The sequence below is a fragment of the Aethalodelphis obliquidens genome, unplaced genomic scaffold (genome assembly GCF_003676395.1).
Source record: "Aethalodelphis obliquidens isolate GAN/ISIS:26980383/991018 unplaced genomic scaffold, ASM367639v1 scaffold69, whole genome shotgun sequence".
In the NCBI taxonomy this organism is placed as follows: Eukaryota; Metazoa; Chordata; class Mammalia; order Artiodactyla; family Delphinidae; genus Aethalodelphis; species Aethalodelphis obliquidens.
In genome coordinates this window covers 6,240,001-6,260,528 of record NW_020838013.1, presented here as the reverse complement: position 1 = coordinate 6,260,528, position 20,528 = coordinate 6,240,001, and the positions used below count along the sequence as shown (strand labels likewise).

The 20,528-nt window shown below is 51.9% G+C and overlaps 1 protein-coding gene across 2 annotated transcripts; it reads left to right on the top strand.

Moving 5' to 3' along the window:
* Positions 1-8,468: 8,468 nt before the first annotated feature.
* LTO1 (LTO1 maturation factor of ABCE1) lies at positions 8,469-17,046 on the top strand. 2 transcript variants are annotated; one of them, XM_027090277.1, is made up of 6 exons: positions 8,469-8,597; positions 9,975-10,080; positions 11,166-11,236; positions 14,192-14,309; positions 14,590-14,698; positions 16,240-17,046. In XM_027090277.1, the coding sequence occupies exons 1-5, from the start codon at positions 8,548-8,550 to the stop codon at positions 14,656-14,658; spliced, it is 414 nt and encodes a 137-aa protein (XP_026946078.1). In that variant the 5' UTR covers positions 8,469-8,547; the 3' UTR covers positions 14,659-14,698; positions 16,240-17,046. The 2 variants fall into 2 exon arrangements, with proteins under 2 accessions (XP_026946078.1, XP_026946077.1); XM_027090276.1 differs by lacking the exon at positions 16,240-17,046 and having other exon boundaries at positions 14,590-14,745.
* Positions 17,047-20,528: the final 3,482 nt, after the last annotated feature.

The following is a 20,528-nucleotide window of genomic DNA, read 5'->3' as shown; positions in this document are numbered from 1 at the left end:
TGTGGTTGGTTGATCAGCAGCCGCCCGCCCATCTCTTTCGCAGACAACCCCCGTGGGAGGCGGGAGAACCTCGGATCGTGGACCCGGGGAGAGTGCGAAAGGAGAGGAAGGCTCCATCCCTTCTGCAGCCCGACATTTTAAAAGTATTATAGTTATAATATTTATGAATTTATTCTATTGCCCGTCTGCCAGATACTCATCTTCTTATCAACACTGCGAGGTGGGTATCAGTATTCCTCCCATTTTACAGATGGGCAAACTGAGGCATGGCCAGGGGAATTCCACTAATGCCCAGTGGGTGAGACCGCATTTCAGATGCCGCAAAAGCTGGTTTCCTGGACCAGAACCAGCCACCAAGCAAAGGAGGGAAGGGAAGGCTGTTGAGGGGACTGCCCACCTTTTGTTGCCCAAGACCGCACTCTGGGCCTGACTGGGGTTCTTCCGGATGCCGCCCTCCAGCTGGGGAGGAATGGGGGGCGGTGCGTGGAGGGGGAAGGGCTGCTGGCACAGTAGAGGAAAAGTCCAGAGAGGGGTCCCCAGCCAGGGGGGACCACAGCCCTTGGAGGCAGACACTGGAGGCTCAGAGCTGAGGCCCCTTTGAAGAAAGGAAGGGGTGTCAGCCCTGTGGAGACCTTCGAGAGCCTCCACAGGGGTGTCATGTATCTTTTTCTTTGTTTTTGAATTTTATTTATTTTTTATACAGCAGGTTCTTATTAGTTATCCATTTTATACATATTAGTGTATATATGTCAATCCCAATCTCCCAATTCATCACACCACTACCACACTCGCCGCTTTCCCACCTTGGTGTCCATACGTTTGTTCTCTACATCTGTGTCTCTATTTCTGCCCTGCAAACCGGTTCATCTGTACCATTTTTCTAGGTTCCACATATATGCATTAATATACGATATTTGTTTTTCTCTTTCTGACTTACTTCACTCTGTATGACAACCTCTAGATCCATCCACGTCTCTACAAATGAGGGGGTGGTCATGAGTCTTACACACCCCCTACGCTAGGGGACGGAGCAGAGCTGGCTTGTGCCTTCGCCCATCACGTGGCCTCGGCAGGACCTCCCCCTCTCTGGAAGACCATGCCAGGCCTGGACCAGTCATGGCTTGGTCTGGGGCTCTACTTCCTCAGCCACAGGTGTAGTATAGCTCTGAAGGGCTGGCTCCCATCCTGTTAAAAGATCTTTGAGCTCTGATAAAGAAAACCCTTTCTCTCTTTCGGGATGACCCTGCAGGCCATGGACAAACACAGCCATGGTGGCCTCTGGCCCCTCCTCCCTCCAAAGCTGGAGGGGGGGGTTACCTCTCAGCCGCCCGCGTCCTCTCACTTACTTATTCAACAGCCATCTGTTGGGCATCTACTCTGTACTAGACCCTGTGCAAAGTAAGCTCGCAGTTTTGGTATCTGCTAACACCCAAGCGTTCATATTGTCTTTTCAAACTTTACTTACTTTGAACATCCCGGTTTCGGAGAAACCGCTGCCTGGCCCATACTGGAGTCTGCGTAAGTGGGAAATAACCCCTCCCAGGTTAAGCCACAGCAACCGCAGGGTTTCTTTGTTTGCGCAGCCCAGCCTAGCCCAGCCTGACTAACGCAAGGGTTAAGAGTGGAAAGTAAGTCTCCTCTTAGACTTCCGCGCCCCCCTCGCTGGAGGGCTTGTTGCCGCATCTTTGTGCTACTTGCCTCAAATCTCTCTGCTTCTCTATCAGCATGTGACTCCCCGGAGACTGGCCCGGGGTTTAAGGAGGCAGGGAGTCTGGCCCTGCCTGCTCGGAGGACTCTCCTTTCAAGAAAGGAAGTGGCGGCCACCACTGTTTCTCCTTCTTGCGTTGGGAAGCGATGGCTCTGTCCCTGTGGATCCCAGAGCCGAGCCAGAAAGATGGGTGATTAGGAGCTGGGGGGCTGGGGTCACACAGTATGGCCCGCATCTCAGAGCTTGTCGTGCACAGCACTGGCCTATGCCATTCAGCCACCCAGGGGTCCCTGCTCCCTGCCTTGCGCAGAGGCTCACCCCTGCTGGCCAGGGCCCTTCTGTAGCAAGAGGGTGTTCAGGGGACCCCTGCTCATGGTCACTGGTCACAGCTCAGGCCCCCACCCCTACCCCAGGTCTTCTGCTTTGTGGCTGCTGAGGGTTCCTGGGGAGGCAGGTGGAAAATGGCCCTTGCAGGCAGGCTCCAGAGTGCCTCCTGCAGGGAAGGAGCAGAAGAGAATCCAACAGAAAGCCTGCAAGGGACTCAACCCTTGGATTCTCTGCTCCCTGCCCCAGGGGGTCAAACTTGAACGAAAGCCTGAAGCACTCCTCTTTTTCCAACTGCGTTTTCACTTACGTATGATGAATAGAGAACAAGACGCAGGTTTGTTTCCTGGAAGTGAGTTGTCATTTAATGACTTCCTTTTAAGAAACTGAAATCCTTTTTTTCCCTTGATTATGAAAAGCGATATTACTCTGTGATAAAAAAAAACCTCATAAAAACATATAAAGGAGAAAATAAAGATTACTTATAATCTCATCAATCCTATCCCCCAGAGAGGGGCTCTGTAACTCTAGGACTTGGATAGAGTTAATCTACACTAGGAAAGGGACCCTGTTCCTGCAGATTATTATTATTTTTTAAAGTAGTTCTTAATTTATTTTCCTTACTTATTTTTTGCCCCGGCGAGGCATGCAGGATCTTAGTTCTCCGATCAGGGATCCAACCTGTGCCCCCTGCAGTGGACGTACAGAGTCCTAACCACTGGACCACCAGGGAAGTCCCTCCTGCAGATTAGTTTTGAACATATAATAAAACCAGTCAGTATGCTTGCAGGGGACTTCCCTGGTGGCGCAGTGGTTAAGAATCCGTCTGCCAATGCAGGGGACATGGGTTTGAGTCCTGGTCCGGGAAGATCCCACATGCTAGGGAGCAACTAAGCCCATGCGCCACAACTACTGAGCCTGTGTGCCTAGAACCCGTGCTCTGCAACAAGAGAAGCCATCGCAATGAGCCCGCACACCGCAACGAAGAGCAACCTCCACTCGCCGAAAGTAGAGAAAGCCCGCGCACAGCAACGAAGACCCAACACAGCCAAAAAAAAATAAATAAATTTATATTAAAAAAATATGCTTGCAGGTTTCTTCTTCAACCAACATAGGAGCAAATGACGCATTTTGTTTTCAACTTGCTTTTTTTGTCCTAATAAAATGGATGTGTTTCCAGGTTAACCACTGTACAGCTATAAATCAATTTTTCTTTGGTTAGTTTTGAGGCTGCCTAGTATTTCATGTGAATATAAAATTAAAAAAAAAATCAATTCCAGTAAGTCAGCACTTTCCAATAAGCTTTGATGAAGTTTGTTTTTCATTTTAGTTTTATATCCACCTGGTTCTCTTTTTTTTTAATTAATTAATCTATTTTTGGCTGTGTTGGGTCTTCGTTTCTGTGCGAGGGCTTTCTCTAGTTGCGGCGAGCGGGGGCCACTCTTCATCCCGGTGCACGGGCCTCTCACTAACGCGGCCTCTCTTGTTGTGGAGCACAGGCTCCAGACGCGCAGGCTCAGTAGTTGTGGCTCACGGGCCTAGCTGCTCCGCGGCATGTGGGATCTTCCCAGACCAGGGCTCGAACCCGTGTCCCCTGCATTGGCAGACGGATTCTCAACCACTGTGCCACCAGGGAAGCCTCACCGTCCCACCCGGTTCTCTTTGAACTTGAACAAGAATATGCAAATATTTCTATTTTTAAAAAAAATTTATTGAAGTATAGTTGATTTACAATATTGTGTTAATTTCTTCTGTACAGCAAAGTGACTCAGTTATACATATGTATGTATTTTTCATATTTTTCTCCATTAAAAACATTTCTATTTTTTAAAAATTAATTAATTAATTTTGGGCTGTGTTGGGTCCAAATTAACACAATATTATAAATCAACTATACTTCAATAAATTTTTTTTAAAAAAGAAATGTTTGCATATTCTTGTTCAAGTTCAAAGAGAACCAGGTGGATATAACTAAAATGAAAAACAAACTTCATCAAAGCTTATTGGAAAGTGCTGACTTACTGGAATTGATTTTTTTAAAAATTTTATATTCACATGAAATACTGGGCAGCCTCCAAAACTAACCAAACAAAAATTGATTTATAGCTGTACAGTGGTTAACCTGGAAACACATCCATTTTATTAGGACGAAAAAAGCAAGTTTAAAAAAAAATGCGTCATTTGCTCCTATGTTGGTTGAAGAAGAAACCTGCAAGCATATTTTTTTAATATAAATTTATTTATTTATTTTTGGCTGTGTTGGGTCTTCATTGCTGTGCACGGGCTTTCTCTAGTTTCGGTGAGCGGGGGCTACTCTTCGTTGCGGTGTGCGGGCTTCTCATTGCGATGGCTTCTCTTGTTGCAGAGCACGGGCTCTAGGCGCACAGGCTTCAGTAGCTGTGGTGCGTGGGCTCAGTAGTTGTGGCTCGTGGGATCTAGAGCTCAGACTCAGTAGTTGTGGCGCACGGGCTTAGTTGCTCCGCGGCATGTGGGATCTTCCGGGACCAGGGCTCGAACCCGTGCCCCCTGCATTGGCAGGCGGATTCTTAACCACTGTGCCACCAGGGAAGCCCAAAACATTTGTATGTTTTAAAGTGTGTTTTATTTGTTAATATGGTAGATCCCTGGGAGTTGGTTATACCATCTCCTTTATACCTTTTGTTATAAATTAAGTATTTAATATTAGTGTTTTGAAACCACTAGAATAAGTGCAATCCAGGCAGCTTTTGGAGGGAACTAAAAATGGAAGTTTAGAAAGCTCTATACCTTTGAAAACCTTTTTAGATAGTCTTCATTGAACCCATCCAAATCATTTCTTATTCCATTCAATTAGGTGGAGAAATTTCAGTTCCTAAGATAAACACAAGGAAATATCACAACGTTTTCTCAAAAACTAACATAACAAGGAGAGAGTTTAATTCAGATTTTTCCTGCCTACTTTTTATTTATTATTATTATTATTATTTTTGCGGTACGCAGGCCTCTCACGGCTGTGGCCTCTCCCTTTGCGGAGCACAGGCTCCAGACGCGGACGCCCAGGCTCAGCGGCCGTGGCTGACGGACCCAGCCACTCTGTGGCATGTGGGATCTTCGCGGACCGGGGCACGAACCCGCGTCCCCTGCATCGGCAGGCGGACTCTCAACCACTGCGCCACCAGGGAAGCCCTGTTTGCTTTCTTGTTTTGCTCTTTTTCCTACATCCCAAATGTCTTGTGATTTCATTTGCTCACGGGAAAAAAAAAAAAAAGCTAAAAATGAAAAGACATTTAAAGGACAAATAATACAAAGTCTATTTCATTTCATCTTCCCAAAATATAGTTTTTGAACGTTTTTATTCTTATAGAAGTCACTCGTGTTCACTGTGCGAACATGGAGTACTTAGAAAAGAATAAAAGGAAATTTAAAAATTACTGTAATTCCAAAATCTAGATATAATCACCGTTAACATTTTGGTGTGCTTACTTTAGTCTTTTTAAAAGCATAATTGTTTAATGTCGATGGAATTGGAGTATATGTAGAGTTTTTTCTTTTTTTCCCCTTTTGTTTCTATTTTTTAAGTTTAATTTTTTTATTGAAGTATCGTTGATTTACAGTATCGTGTTAGTTTCAGGTGTACTAGAGCTTTTTTCTCTTTCCTTAAACATCACGCGCATTCTCTGTGACATTACTCTTGTTTCAAATATTATTTTTGGTGGTTGGTTAAGAGTCTTCCGTATGAATATCCTACCATATACGTATCATCATCCTCCCTTTTGTCATCATAAGCTGGTTTCTCTTTCTGGCTTTTACAGATCATGCTATCATGCTGCAATGGACAGCGCTGTACAAAAAAGTTTCACTTTTCTCTGTGTATTTCCTTGAGCTGAAGTTCTAGAAGTGAAATTAGTAGGTGGAAGGGTAAAAAACATTTTAAATGCCCTTCCTATCTTTTCAAACTGCTGGACCAAAAGGTAGCTTTAACTTAGTCATCCATGGGCATTGAGAGTATCTTCATTCTAAAAAAGATGATTTTTTTTTTTTTTTACAATTTTAAGAAGGTAAAAAATTCAACTTTTTCTTTTGATTCTCATTCTTTTACTACTAGTAAGTCTGTCTTTGCTATACTTTTGTTTGCCAGTCAGCTGTTGTTCTTTTCTGTGAATTATATATTCAAGTCCTTGGCCCATTTTTTCCCGTTAAGATGCATTTATTTCTTATGCATTTGAATAAGTTCTTTATAAACCAGAAATGTTATTCCTTTAGTTATAAAATTTATGACCAATATATCCCCAGATTGTTCTTTAGTTTTTAATTTTGTTCATTACCACATTTGCATTGGTTTTTCCTTCATGATGTCCTCCGTGGCTTTTCATGTGTTAAAAATGCATCTCCAGGGACTTCCCTGGTGGTGCAGTGGATAAGGCTCCATGCCCCCAATGTAGGGGGCCCGGGTTTGGTCCCTGGTCGGGGAACTAGATCCCACATGCGTGCCACAACTAAGGAGCCCACCTGCTGCAACTAAGACCCGGCACAACCAAATAAATAAATAAATATTTTTTAAAAAATGCATCTCCACGCTTACCTGAATGTTCCACCTAAATTTTTAAATGTCTTTTTAAAAAAGTCTTTAATTCATTTGGAACTATTTTGATGAATGGTATGAGATATAAATGGAACTTGACTTTTCCCAAACCACAAATTTTCCCATTTTAGTGATTGATGCATATCCCCTTTCCTCATTCATTTGTGGTGCTTTTTATCATGTGAAAGGTTTTACATTTCCTAGAGTCTCCTTCCAGGCCATTCCATCTTTATTTCATTCATCTGTCTGTTCTTGAACCAATATGCTACAATATTTTTATGGAGACTTCTATCTTTTCAAACCTGGTATGGCAAGTCCTCTATATCATTCTCTCTTTCAAAAACATCTTAGTTATTCTTATCAATTTATTCATCCAGATGAAATTTAGAATTTGACACATTCTCCCCAGATCATGTGGAAACTGATTGGTATTGCATTTCTTCCCATCCAGGGGGGTGGTATAGCTGTAGTTTTCTTTGTATAGGTCCTGCTCAAATCTTGTTATTTCTAAGAAGTTTACTGTGACCTTGGTATAGTGGATTTCCCCAGTCATCCCTGCTCAGGCTACTACCAATTAGTGTTAGAATAATAGAAAGCAAGTGATTTTTTCTGGCGATTCTCCATGTATATAGCTACTTGCTGAACTCTATTACGAATTCTGAGAGTGTCTTAAATGCTTATTCGGGGATTTCTAGATGGACCATCACACCTACAAATAACAGTAATTTGTTGGGTTGTTTTTTTTTGATAGACTTTTTGCTCAATTTTATTGTGTTGGTTATGCCTCCTAGATGCGTTCAGTGGGCACGTGATAAAGGCACTCTTGTTTTACTCCCGATTTTAATGGGAATTCTTTTGGTATTTCATATCTATGTTCTATTGTGGCTGATAGTTTGAAGTACTTTTCAAAAATCGTGTTCAGGAAGTATCTGTCATGGCAATGACACATGGGAGGACTAAAGCCAGAAGCTATTTTTTCAAGAGGCAGGGATGCCTCCAGCTGGAGTGAGGGCACAGGTGGCTCTTAATCATGAACCCTTCTGTGCCGATTCTTGACCCTCTACGTGAATTATGAATTACTCTGCTTTTGCTTTACAATCAAACAACTGCAAGAATAAAAACACAAAAACTTTTATTTCCAGTTTTCAAAAAACTATAGAGTTTCAATCAAGTTTCAACATGTATAATGCCTTTCGCAGCGAGTGTTAAGACGACCAGGCTGTTTCCCTGTCACCTGCTGCCGTTTCACTTTCCCTGGGGTCGGATCAGCCCTGCGTTTCTTGGACAAAGGCCTGCAGTCCCTGGATTACTGTTAACATGGATTTAATGGCATTGCAGGCGGGGTCTCAAGTCTGACGTCGTCCTGGAGGGTGGCCCCTGGCTTTGGGTCGGGGTCGGTGGGCGACTGGGCCACTCTCCTCTGGGTCGTGCCTCCACCCCGGGAATTGCCCTTCCTGGAATTTTTCCCCCCAAAACCCCACTGGCAGAGCCTCCGGAGGCGTTGGTTCTTTGGTAACTTTTCCATTTTTTTCCCCTGATTCCTTCCAAGCCGCTTTTGGCAGTTCGGTTGCATCTGCCTGGTTTCTTGACGGTGAGGTCACGGGTCACACCCCCCCCAACCCCCACCCCCGCAGCCAGGTGGATGCTCCAGGCGGGTAGCAGCTGACCCCTGGCGGGAGCCGCGGAGCGAGGCGAAGAGGCCTCGGGGCGGGGCCGCGTCCCGGCCCAGCCCCGCCCAGCGCCGCCGCCGCGCACGCGGCTTGGCCCCGCGCCGGCGCGTGCTGAGCCCTCCCGCGTGCCGTCCTTACCCGGCCTGCGCCGCGCGGCCGTCCCCGGAAGTGGACTTCGCCTCCTCAGAAGCGGTGCGTCTGTGCCCTAGGCTCGTGGGTCTGCGGCCGCAGCGCTTGGCACCGGAGCCCGAGGGGCGGGGGTTGGGGGCGGGCCAGCTGCCGCCATGGCCGGGAGTCAGGACATGTTCGACGCCGTCGTGATGGCGGATGATAGGTGGGTAGGGGGCTGGGCCGGGCCCCCACCCGAGCAGGTCTGCTCTCAGCCGCTGGGCTGCGGCGGCCGCCGGGGCCCTGGGGGAACGCGCTGTGGCTCAGAAGGCGGCTGGCGCGGGAGGGCCCGAGATGCTTCTGCTTCTCCTTTGCTCATCGGCCTCTCGGGCGAGCGCCACGTGCCCAGCTGTTCCTCTAGATCCGCCTCCCCCGTCCGGGGCTGCTTCACGCATCTGCTCGGTCTGGTGACTGTCTCCCTCCAGGGACGCTCCTTCCTCGGGTGGGACGGACCTTTGCCATCTGGGCGCTGCCCCTTTTTCTTGTTCCTCAGTGGTAGGACATAAGGCAGCATTCACGGACATGCTCTTAAATGTGTCAGGCGTCCTCCTTTTCCCTCTTGAGCCCCCGGGGAGCGCCTAGGGCTGTGACGGGGGAGCTGCTGGTTGCTTTGTGGCTGTCTTCCAGTGCCCTGCCCACTTGAGACATCAGTAGATGTCAGTTAAGAAAGAGAGTGAACAGTAAACAGTCGCTGACGTTTATTTGGAGTTTGCTGTGAATTGGACGCTGAGCTAAGCGTTGTATCCAGTTATTTATTTTAGCTCTCCTTGTGAAGGGGATCCTATCCTTCACCCTGTCTTTCAGATGAGGAGGCAAGGTCACTCCCAGGGCCACACAGCCAGTAAGTGGGAGCTATCCCCTCGGCCTCACTGGGCGCTCCAGCACACCCCTTTCACTTCGGCGACTGCAAGTTATGCTGGTGCCAATTACACTGCTGGGCCTTCAGAGTCAGAGCCTTCATGCTACTGCAGGCGCCACGGTCACGGTACATTTTGTGATCATCTGATGGCGTTTCTCCTTGCTAGCCTCCTGAGATGTGATGGAAAGCCCGGTACACGTTGCAGAGTTTTGGGGTTTTTTTGAAGCACTTGACCAAGCAGTCTAGCTTACAGACCCAGAATTGGGTGGGGCTCGATGACCTGGCTGCAGACGAGTTACCGGGGAGATTTTGCAAAGCGGATTCCTGGGCCTTCCTCCAGACTTACTGAATACGAGGGGTGAGGCCCCTGAATTGGTATCGTTGACAATTTCCTGTGTGTCTCCGATATTCTGCCAGGTTTGGGAATCACCGATTTAGCCCACCTTCCTCTTTGTAGAAGAGGTAAATTGGGCTTCCAGAATTACAGTGACTTGCCAGACGCAGAGGCCTGGGGAGGGGTGGAGCTGAGACTGGAACTGACGTTTTCCGACTTACATTTTGTTCTTTTTCTACAGTGCTCGGTCTTGTCTTGCTAGGTCTGGGTAATGTGGAAGAGGAAAGTTTTTGCAGGAAGAATGCTCTTTCTCCTGTTTATTTGCTCACGCTTCCTCTTCTCTGTTGCAGGTTTCACGGGGAAGGTTATCAGGAAGGCTACGAAGAAGGAAGTAGTTTGGGTATGATTGAAGGAAGACGGTATGGCACGTTACATGGAGCTAAAATCGGATCTGAGGTGAGTGGGACCCCCCACTTGGAAAGGAGTCCTTTTCTCTTACCATTGACCGTTTGCCTTGATCGGTGTGGTGGAGCTGCCACTTCAGGCCTCTTCACATGGCAGTAGGCTAGATAGAACGTTGACGGAGAAGTCGTCTCAGAACAGAGCCCGCAGAGGGTGTTGCTGTGTGGAGATGATGGAGTCAGGTGGGCCGGAGAAAGAGAAGACAAGTCCCCCCTCACTTCAGTCGACGTCGAGTGTCACGGTGCCGCCCTGTGTCTTAAGGCAGCTGAATCCTCCCCCAGAGAGTGAGCACCCTGTGTCTTGCGAAGACATGCCATTTATATTTCTGTTGAAATTCCATAAAATCCCTGATTTCCCTTTTCTCCTGCCCTTCGACCTAGATTGGCCCTCACTTATGGGGATAACTGGCCCTAAACACTAACGTCTGAGGCCGTGAGGACTGTATTAGGTGTCTGTTGCTGCAGAACGAATCAGCACAAGACACGGGGGCTTAAGACAACCAGTGTTTATTATCTCACACGGATTCTGAGGGGCTGTGGTCCAGGAGCCGCTGAGCCGGCTGGTTCCGGCTCGGGGTCTCTGGATGCTGGAGTTACGAGTCAGCCAGCCTGCAGTCAGCTTGCTGGGGTCTCACCCAGATTCTGAGGGTCTGTGGTCCTCACCGCGTGGCCCTCTCCACAGGGCTGCTGGAGTGTCCTCGAGACACTGCGGGTGACCCACGTCTGCAGGGCAGAGGTGACATTGTCAGTGCCTAGATTCAGAGGTCACATGCTGCCTCTTCCTGTGTGTTCTGCTCATCAAGGTCACCCTGATCCGGTCAGGGGACCGCACAGGGCAGGAATACCAGGGGGTGGGGAGGTGGGGTCCAGTAGGGCCACCTTGGAGGCTGGCTGCCCCGCTGGTGACTTGACCTCCAACTTCTGTAGCCTGGTGCCCAGTGGGTGCTTCCAGAACGGCAAGAGAAGAAGCACCGCTGCCCCCTGGGCCCCCGCCCCCTTTCTGTTTTGAGAGCTTGATATTTAGATCAAGGAGAGCTGTTGGTTAGTCACTTCACTCTTGAATGTTTCGTAAATTCACAGATCGGGTGCTACCAAGGTTTTGCTCTTGCCTGGAGATGTCTCCTGCACGGCTGCAGCACTGAGAAAGACAGGTAAAGCTGAGCCTTCTTTCTTCTTCGGTGTCTGGACGGGAAGTTCCGGTTTCATAGCTCACTCTGACCCTGGGCGGTTAGTCTCCTCACCTGTAAAATGGAGAAATAACCAGGCCGAACCTGAAACGTTGTCATGAGGTTTACAGGAAATAGTAACTAGAAAGCGCCGGGCGCATTTCTGGTGTTGGGTGAACATCCCTTGTTATTACTTCCCAAGGGTCCTCGGATCCCCCTGCCTTTTCCCTGGAGACACATTTCATGTGTTTCACAGGTGTCAGGTAAATGGAAGCACTAAGTAACCATGAGCTGTTATTTGTAGTGTTTGTAGCCTTTTTTTTGTTTATTTTTTTTTATTTTTGGCTGCGTTGGGTCTTCGTTGCTGCACGCGGGCTTTCTCTAGTTGCGGCGAGCGGGGGCTCCTCTTCGTCGCAGTGTGCAGGCTTCTCATTGCGGTGGCCTCTCCCAGGCGCACAGGCTTCAGCAGTTGTGGCACACGGGCTCAGCAGTTGTGGCTTGCAGGCTCCAGAGCGCAGGCTCAGCTGCTGCGGAACACGGGCTTAGTTGCTCTGCGGCATGTGGGATCTTCCCGGACCAGGGCTCGAACCAGTGTCCCCTGCATTGGCAGGCGGATTTTCACCCACTGCGCCACCAGGGAAGCCCGTCTGTAGCCTTTGGAGCGTGCTCGTGCTGGTTGCTGCTTCCTGAAGCCCCGAGACCCTGTCCCCACCCCCGGTCTTCATTCTTAAGCTGGAAACGCACCCTTATGTGAAAGGCCGTCCTGCCGCCCGTGGGAGCCGACACGGGGCTTCGGCGGCTGCGCCGCATCATCTCGCTGTCTGGTGGCTTTGCCTGGCCTGGGAGGGGTGCCAGGAGAGTGGGTAACAAGCAGGGAAGCTGGCATTCCCCCGTCCACGTGACCTGTCATCTTATTTGGAATATTTTGAATTTCTAGAACTTGGGCCACAGCCATATGGAAATGTCAGAGCAGGGATGCTCAAGACAGTGTGGGTGACTGTGGGGTCGCCTGCCCTCTGACCTGTCCCGTCATGGAGCGCGTGGGAGTTGACCGGATTCGTCCATCATCAGCCGAGGGCCGTCTTGGGGAGATTTTCCTCTGAAGATTCAGTGGGAGTGGGCGGGTAGCTGGCGGTCAGGTTGGGACAGGGGTTGGCAGCCCCGGGCGCCACTGGGCGGCTGTCGGAGCGGAGCGTGGCTCCCCACTCCCGGTCCAGGAAGGCGGGGTGGAGCGCACGGACTTGGAATGCTCCAGCAGCCTCCCCTTCTCCCCGCCCCGGGATCTGCGGCTCACGGAGGAACCTGCACTGGGTGGGAAGGGTCTCGCACCTGGGGGCTGCCCATCCGCACCCCAGGGCAGGGGTTCCCTCCCCTCCTAAAGCCGTGCGCCCGGTCTGTCCATCAGAGGGCCCGGGGCCCGCCGCCCCGCCATCCCCACCCCACTGGCAGAGCCTAAAACCCTTCATCTTAGAGCAATGGTGTTTGGATTTTCTAAGTCTACAGTTTTCCTAAAAATGGTAGAAGGCGGGCAGAGGATCTGCTTCTTTATGTTTCAAGTAAGGATGTTAAAAGAGAAACACCTGCCATGTGTGTTATCCTTCAGTGAGCTAAGGGAATTGTCACACCAGAGAAGCTGTGTGGAGAGCCATATCTCAGCCTGAAGGATGGCGACCTTTCCATCAGGTGACCATAGCTTTCTGACCCACCCTGAGACGCTCCTCTGCCCCTTCCGCAGTCGGGTGAAGGCTTTTTCCCTTACACCAGCCGTGAGCAGGTCACACCCTCCTGACACGCACTGGCTTTGACCGTGCGACGGGCTGGGTGTGCCTGGAGTAGCTTCACTGACCGGGGAGGGCAGGAATGACCCGTCGCTGCTTGCAGAGCTGGGAGTGGGTGGTAGTCATTGTTTCGTGGCCGGTTCAGCCGTTTCCCGCGTGTTGGCATCTGCCTTGCAACTCCCTGGAAACCAAGTGCTTTGTTGCTTTACTTAACTCGCTCTGGCCTTTTGCAGTTCTGTGTTTTCTCCAAGAGGTGGCCATCATAGTTCTTCTAAACTGGTTTAAAAGCCGCAGATGTGAGCAGGCCCTGGTCACTCTGACTGGCTGTTGCTTCATCCTAAGGATGAGTCCTTCAGGATTCCCAGGGATCAGATATCTGGCACGCTCCTGACACCCTGGGGATCAGATGTGGTGAGGGGAAGGTGGCTCGGCAGGGTCGCTTACCTGTGACCCAGAGGGCACCCACCCGCCCAGATGAAGCGAGGAGACTGACGTTTATCGAGCCCCTACTCTGTAGCACGTTCTGGGCTTTATCGTCCTGAGAGCCTGGGAGGTGGCCGTTAAGGCCCCATTTTACAGATGAGGACACTGAGGCTCAGAGATGTGAAACACCTGAGTGCCTCGGGGCGGTTGCGCTCCAGGCCGCCCACCAGCTGAGCTCCTCGTCTTCCTGGGAAAGGGAGCCGGAGCCGATCTCAAACACCGGCCACTGGTTTCTGCCCTATGGATGGAGGGGGCTTGCCGGTTTACCTGCTGTTAAACTCCCAGAGGCCGTGAGCGTGAAGATTGCAGATCCTGGAAAATCCCCAAGTCCAGAGCAGGCAAGGCTGTGCCCGGCACTCTTTCCCGTCTGCTTCTGTCCGCTCTGGGGTCAGACCTGGGGACCGGTGGTCGGTGTGCTTGTCGGTGTTGCCTTGGCCGCTGGGTCCGGATGGAGCCGTCCCTGTAAGGTCAGTTCGCTCTTGACGTCCAGATGCGGGTGCGGGCGGGCTCACATTGGCAGGTGAGTAAAGGTTGTTTCGTGTGATGACAAAGTTAGTCACCAGCCCTGAGGCCAGGCACGCTCGGCACCAGCACTTTAAAGCCGTCGAGCGGCATCTGTTACGTAAGCTGAGCCTGTTGTGTGCAAAGGACCAAAAGTCTTTATTTCTGTGTTTTACAGCAAAAAGATGAAGGTCTTAGAATCGCTGCTTGGAATGATTCAGAAATTCCCTTATGATGACCCTACTTATGATAAACTTCATGAAGACCTAGACAGAATTAGAGGGAAGTTTAAGCAGGTTTGTGTCCTGTGTGTTTCTTTTTGGTCGGGGTGCCTTTCTCAGATGCGGCTGGGGCAGCCCTGGGGGCTCATTTCGCTAATGGTTTAGGGGCCAGCGGTAACATACAAATGGTCAGGAAAGCAAATCCTTGTGTGTGTCGATGTAAGGAGACCGAGGACCATGTAGGGAACAGGTGTGGGAACTTCTTGAAGGGAGGTGACCTAGGCAAGTAGAGCTCCAGCTAGAGAGACTTCTGCTCTAATTTAAAAAAACATTTTTTTCTTTTGTGTTTTTTCAGCTTTGTTCATTACTAAACGTCCAGCCCGACTTTAAAATTAGTGCAGAAGGTTCCGGACTTTCATTTTGAGGATGACAGACGCACAAAGACGAAACATCAGGGAACAGATGTTCGTATGTTAAGTGTTTAAAAATGTGATTAAAGGCAAAACAATGATGGGGGATTCATTGTTTTGCAGGGAGGGTTCCAGCTTGGCCACTGAAAGGGCTTCCTTCCCCCGAGGTCTGCCGGGTGGCCTCCGTTCCCCCCACGGGGCCCCTCCACATAGGCCCGTCCTTTGTTGGGCCCTGTCTGCTCTGCAGCGTGAACGCGGCCCTGGCAGAGCCCTAACCGGGCTGCTCTTCTCTGGTCCAGCCAGGGTCCAGGCCCCTGGCTCACGGGTTCTCGTCACCTGGCAGGCCTGGCTGGATCTAGACTCGGGTTGGCTCTGGATAGGATAAACCTCCCCTTTACTCCCCGGGCTTTGGTCAGCGCTCAGAGGGACAGTTTTTTAAAAAATGAGAGCCACAGGGTTGACATGAAGCAGGTTAATGGGAAGGAGTGATGGGTACTGGGACATTTATTGACCCCTGAGATGGGCCAGTGCTGTGACCTGCTTCTCATGTTTTATTTAGTCCCTTCAGGAGCCCATGAGGCAGGCGTTATTCCCATTTTATAGACTAGGAAACAGGCCCAAGAGACTGCCTGGTCCAAGGGCAGTGGGCGGCAGAGCTGGGACTTCAGCCCTGTCTCCTGGTGCCCGCTCTGGAATGCACAGTCGCACCCACGGTCTCGGGGGTCCCTGCCCACAGGTCCCCGCTGTGCCCCGTGGAGCCCTGGGGCTTCTCATGTGGCCATGGACGTGGGCGTCTGGCTGAGAGGAGCAGAGGCCAGCCCTGTCCCCAGGAAGCTGGGACGTGCTCTTCCTGTGTCCCCGGGTGGGTGGGGCTCTGCAGCCTCAAAAATGGTCAAGGGGAGGAGCCTTTAAGGCCACCGTTCTGTGTGCAGAAACTTTGGAGCCTTACTGCAGCCTTCCTTCTAGTGTGAGTTCTTCTGTTTTCTGCCCGGACTTAAAAGGCACCATCTGTACGCGGTGCACGGCCTCAGGTGCATCTCGGTCACAGACACCAGCAGCGCGTATCTCGGGCTGGTGGGATGGAGGGGCTTTTGTTGTCGTTTTTCTGGGTGGATTTTTTTTTTTGCGGTACGCGGGCCTCTCACGCTGTGACCTCTCCCGTCGCGGAGCACAGGCTCCGGACACGCAGGCTCAGCGGCCATGGCTCGCGGGCCCAGCCGCTCCGCGGCATGTGGGATCCTACCGGACCGGGGCACGAACCCGTGTCCCCTGCATCGGCAGGCAGACTCCCAACCACTGCACCACCAGGGAAGCCCTGGGACCATTTTTGATGCGACATCTAGCGAATTCATTCCTTTCTCCATGATATCTGGGGTTGAGGTACCAGGGTCGCACCGAACAGCCTTCTGTTGTGTTTGTGTCTGCATGTTTCATTAACACGCATGGAGGCAGCTACCACGACAGGACGGCGCCCCGTGATGTTCAGGAAAGGGTCGGGTCCTGCTGCCCCTGGCCAGCCACCGCGTGCATTTATCACTGACCTCTCCTGCCCCAAACCTCACTCCCCCCGACCCCTTCCGTCTCTCTCCGCTCAGCCTCTCCCATGCCAGGTGTCAGCCAGAGCAGCCGGCAGCCACTTCCTTTCCCCCGTCCCGCGGGGCCGAGCTGCCTCATCCGTCATCTTCAGGGGCCCTGGACACCGGACTTGACCTGTGCCAGCCTGGCTCCTTCTTGGAGGATGAGACCCAGTTTCCAGGACCCCTTGGTCACCCAAGACAGGTGTTCTGGATTACAGTACAGACAGAGCCCCTGTTCGCGTCACAACCACTCTGTCCCTGTGATGCCACCTCCAGCGATGGGGCCCGGGGAGCTTGCTCTTCTGGCTGATGAGACGGTGGAGGACACCCGAGGGCTTCTGGGAAAGGTCACATCACTCTTGAGAGAGATGGTATCTCTTTTGGAAGTTGTCCTGTGGGGATGCGACACCTGGAATTATGACAGGCAGCTTGCAAGCAGCTGTGGATGAAGCCAGACCTGGGCATGGCAGAGCCCAGCCAGCGAGGACCCAGCCCGAGGACATTGCCGAGCAGCTGTGCTGACTGACCCCCGAGAGGCGCTGTGCTTGCCAGCCTCGGTTATAGGAGCTGATGAATGCCCTAGTTCAAGGCCACTTTGGTAGGGCTTCCATTGTTTGCAGGCAAAGGTATCCTGCTTGCCCTGTCCCCCAGCCCATCCCATCCCATCCCTTCCTGTCCACCTGCACCTGGTCCTGGTGGATAGTAACCTTGTTGGGTCTCCCCCTTTCCGGGGCTCGTAGAGTTCCCACCGCTCTGGCCTGCTTGCTCTTCCCTGTCGGAAACTCCCAGCATACTTTGTGCCACATTATTAGTCAGCTGGGGCTGCCATAGCGAATGCCGCACAGTGGGTGCCTTAAACAACAGGCATTCACTGTCTCCCAGTCCTGGAGGCTGGAATCTGAGATCCCGGTGTGGGCAGGGCCGGTTCCTCCTGAGGCCTCTCCTTGGTGTGTAGACGGCTATCTTCTCCCTGTGTCCTCACACAGTCGTCCCTGTGTGTGTGTTGGTGTTGCTTTAAGGACTCCAGCCCTGTTGGATTGGGGCCCACCTTGATGACCTCCTTAAAGGCCCCATCTCCAAATATAGTCACATTCTAGGTTCTGAGGGGCAAGACTCCAACGTGAATTTTTGTGGGGACATAATTCAGCCATAGGGTGAATACAGGGTGGCCTGTAATAGCCACCCTGTCTGGCTGCCTGGACAGACTTAACTTGGGAGAGAAGAAGACCATTTCACTTAAAAGTTGAAGTTACTTTGGGACTTCCCTCGTGGCGCAGTGGTTAAGAATCTGCCTGCCAATGCAGGGGACACGGGTTCCAGCCCTGGTCCGGGAAGATCCCACATGCCGCGGAGCAACGAAGCCGTGCGCCACAACTACTGAAGCCCGTGCACCTAGAGCCCGTGCTCCGCAACAAGAGAAGCCACCGCAAAGAGAAGCCTGTGCACCGCAACGAAGACCCAACGCAGCCAAAAATAAATAGGTAAATAAATAAATTTTATTAAAAAAAAAAGTTGAAGTTACTTCATTTTATTTTCTAGAACATCAGTAATTGGGAATAAGCAGGCTAATCAGTCCACCTGAACTTACCACGTTGGAACTATACTCTCAGAGGCACCGCGGTGGGTGGTGGGAAACACCCACCCACAGGCCAGAGCCCAGTCCCGGACGCTTGCTTTACTTCACATTCAGCTTGTTGTTTTTCTCTACCCAGTGGTGAGAAAAGAATGAAGTGATTTGGAGGGAGGGATAAGAAGTCTTATTTACTGAGTGGCTGCTCGTGGCCGCCTTGACCTTCCTTGGGTCACTGAAGTGTCCACAAAGCCCATGAGGTGGGGTCGCTGCCTGCCCCCCTCACCCCGGCAGATGGGGGCCTGGGGCTCCCAGCCGAGCTGAGTGATGTACCAGCGGTCGCAGTAAGTGGCTGACCTCAGGCCTGAGCACGGCGGGGGTCAGGGGCCTTGCTTAAGTTATTCTTAGCCAGGCGCAGTCTCACTTTCCTGATGATTCACAGCCTGTCTGTGTGACCGGTCCTGCACCTAGCTGACCGCGGCAGAGACGGTCGGCGTTATGGGAAGGGACCCGTGCTGGCCGCAGCAGGGGAGGCGTGGACCGCGTGGGCCATCGGCTGCCCTCGACCCTCTGAGCACGGCTCACTGAGGGATGGATGGGGAGGCGGGGTGGGGGGGGCGTTCAGCTCTGCCTGGGGGGTAAGGGAGTGGGAAGGTGGGCAGGAAGGCTTCTTGGAGGAGGTGACCTTGGCATGACTCACTTTGTGAGCTCTCGTTTGAGCTCAGCACCGTGGAGAACGTCTCTTCCACCCTACCTGGAAACACCATGTAATTTGGAGAGATCAAAACCTGTAAGTAACTGGTGAGGTCGTCCCAACTCCACAGTTATTCCATTCCTTGGTGAGTGAAGTGAGGAACCGGTCTGCGGCCCAGGAAACGTGTCCCCAAGCGAGTATGATCCCTCAGAGAAAAGCGGGCGCTGCGTTCAGTTCTCACAGGACACGAGAGCCGTGCAGGTGCTGGGCCAGGCCCCCAGAGGGACGGGCCTATCCAAGCCACCAGGACTTAGGGGCTCACTTCAGTGTCCCTAGAAGGACAGTCGCTCCTTGCCTGTGAACTTCTCCATAGCTCTGATGGCTGATTAAACTCACCTGACATGGAGGCCCTGGCTGGTGTGTCCCTTGGGGGCCCCTGTGGAGACAGCGCTTCGGCCCCATCTCCCTGGTGCCCTTTACCAGATCAGCTGGGCCTTGGGTCCCTAGGGTTGGAGCGATATCTGAGTATGATCCTGTTTCTGCCCACTCAGGAGTGTGATGGGCCAGGGGACGCCATGCCCCAAGTAAACGGCCATGGAACTGAAGACTTAGTGGCGGGCTGTCTCCATCCTTTCAGCAAGGATTTATTGAACTTCCATTATTTTTGGTGGGCATGCGCCCCTGAAATCCCAGGGTGCTCCACGAGCAGGTTCCCTAGCTCTGAGAGCTCAGACACATCTGTTGAGTTGAACCATATCCCCTAAAAGATGTGATGAAGTCCCAGCCCCTGGTACCTGGGAATGTGACCTTTGGAAATAGGGTTCTTGCAGCTGTGACTCGTGTAGGTTATGGTGGGTTGTACTAGAGTAGGGGGCCCTACATCTCCCGTGACCGTGTCCTTGAAGAGGAGAATGCCATGTAAAGAGAGACATGGAGGAGAGACAGCCGTGCGAGAGCAGAGGCTGAGAACGGAGTGAGGCGTCTGTAAGCCCAGGGACGCCGGGCGTTTCCAGCAGCCATGAGACCTGGGGCAGGGAGCACGGCCCCGGCCTCCATGAGACCTGGGGCAGGGAGCACGGCCCCGACCTCCAGGACGGTGAGAGGATAAATTCCTGTTGATGTGGCCACACACTCTGTGATGGCTTGTTCCAGCAGCCCCAGGACACTGATAACGAGGTCTGGGCTGCCGTTCAGCCATCTGCTGAGTGAAGAGGCAGGACGCGGTGATGTCCAGACCCTTCTTCCTGGCCTGACGTGTGGCGAGCTTCCTTCTTAAGGCATTTGCTTCAGCTCCCTACTCAGCTGCTCTGAGGGGCAGGTGGTACCTACACCCCAGAAAGACGCTGTTGTCTCAAGGCACGGGAGCCCCCTGGCTCCCTCCCCTGAGAGGCTGCTGCCTTTGGGGGGCCCCGCTGGCTCTGTACAGGGGCCGAGACAGGGTCTGCCAGTGAAGGCTGGCTCGAAGCTCTCCCCTGGTCTCAGCCCCTGTTTATATCAATAATACATGTTACATCTAGAAAAGGTAGAAAACACACATACAGTGTGATAGTTAAGAAGCTTTGAAAATGCTAGGAAACTCATCAAATGGACTCAAACAGTAAGGGGCAGTGATGGGCAGCTCCAGCAGCTCGTCTGGAGACCTGGTCCCACTCTTGCTCTCCCGCATGACCGGCTTCACGCTCGGGACCCATCCTGGGGCCGCAGCACCACGGACGCCCCTATCGGGGCAGAAGGGCTGTGCCCGCCCCCAGGAGGCCTAAGGAACAGAGTGGAGTGCCCTCTCCTCCAGAAGCTCCAGACAATGTCTCCCTGAGTCTCGCTGGCTGTTACATTTCACATCCGCCCTTGAACCTGCCACTGGTCCGGGGGGGCAGATGTGCTGTTGGCTTTGAGCCCATTGGCGCCTGTCCCGGAGCTGGGGATGGGGTCGGTCCCACCTGAGCCACAGAGCTGAGAACGGTGGTTCCCACCGAGTGAAATCTGGGTGCTGTCAACACAAGGTGGGAGGCTCAGTGTGGGCACAAAGACCAAGAACTGCTAGAG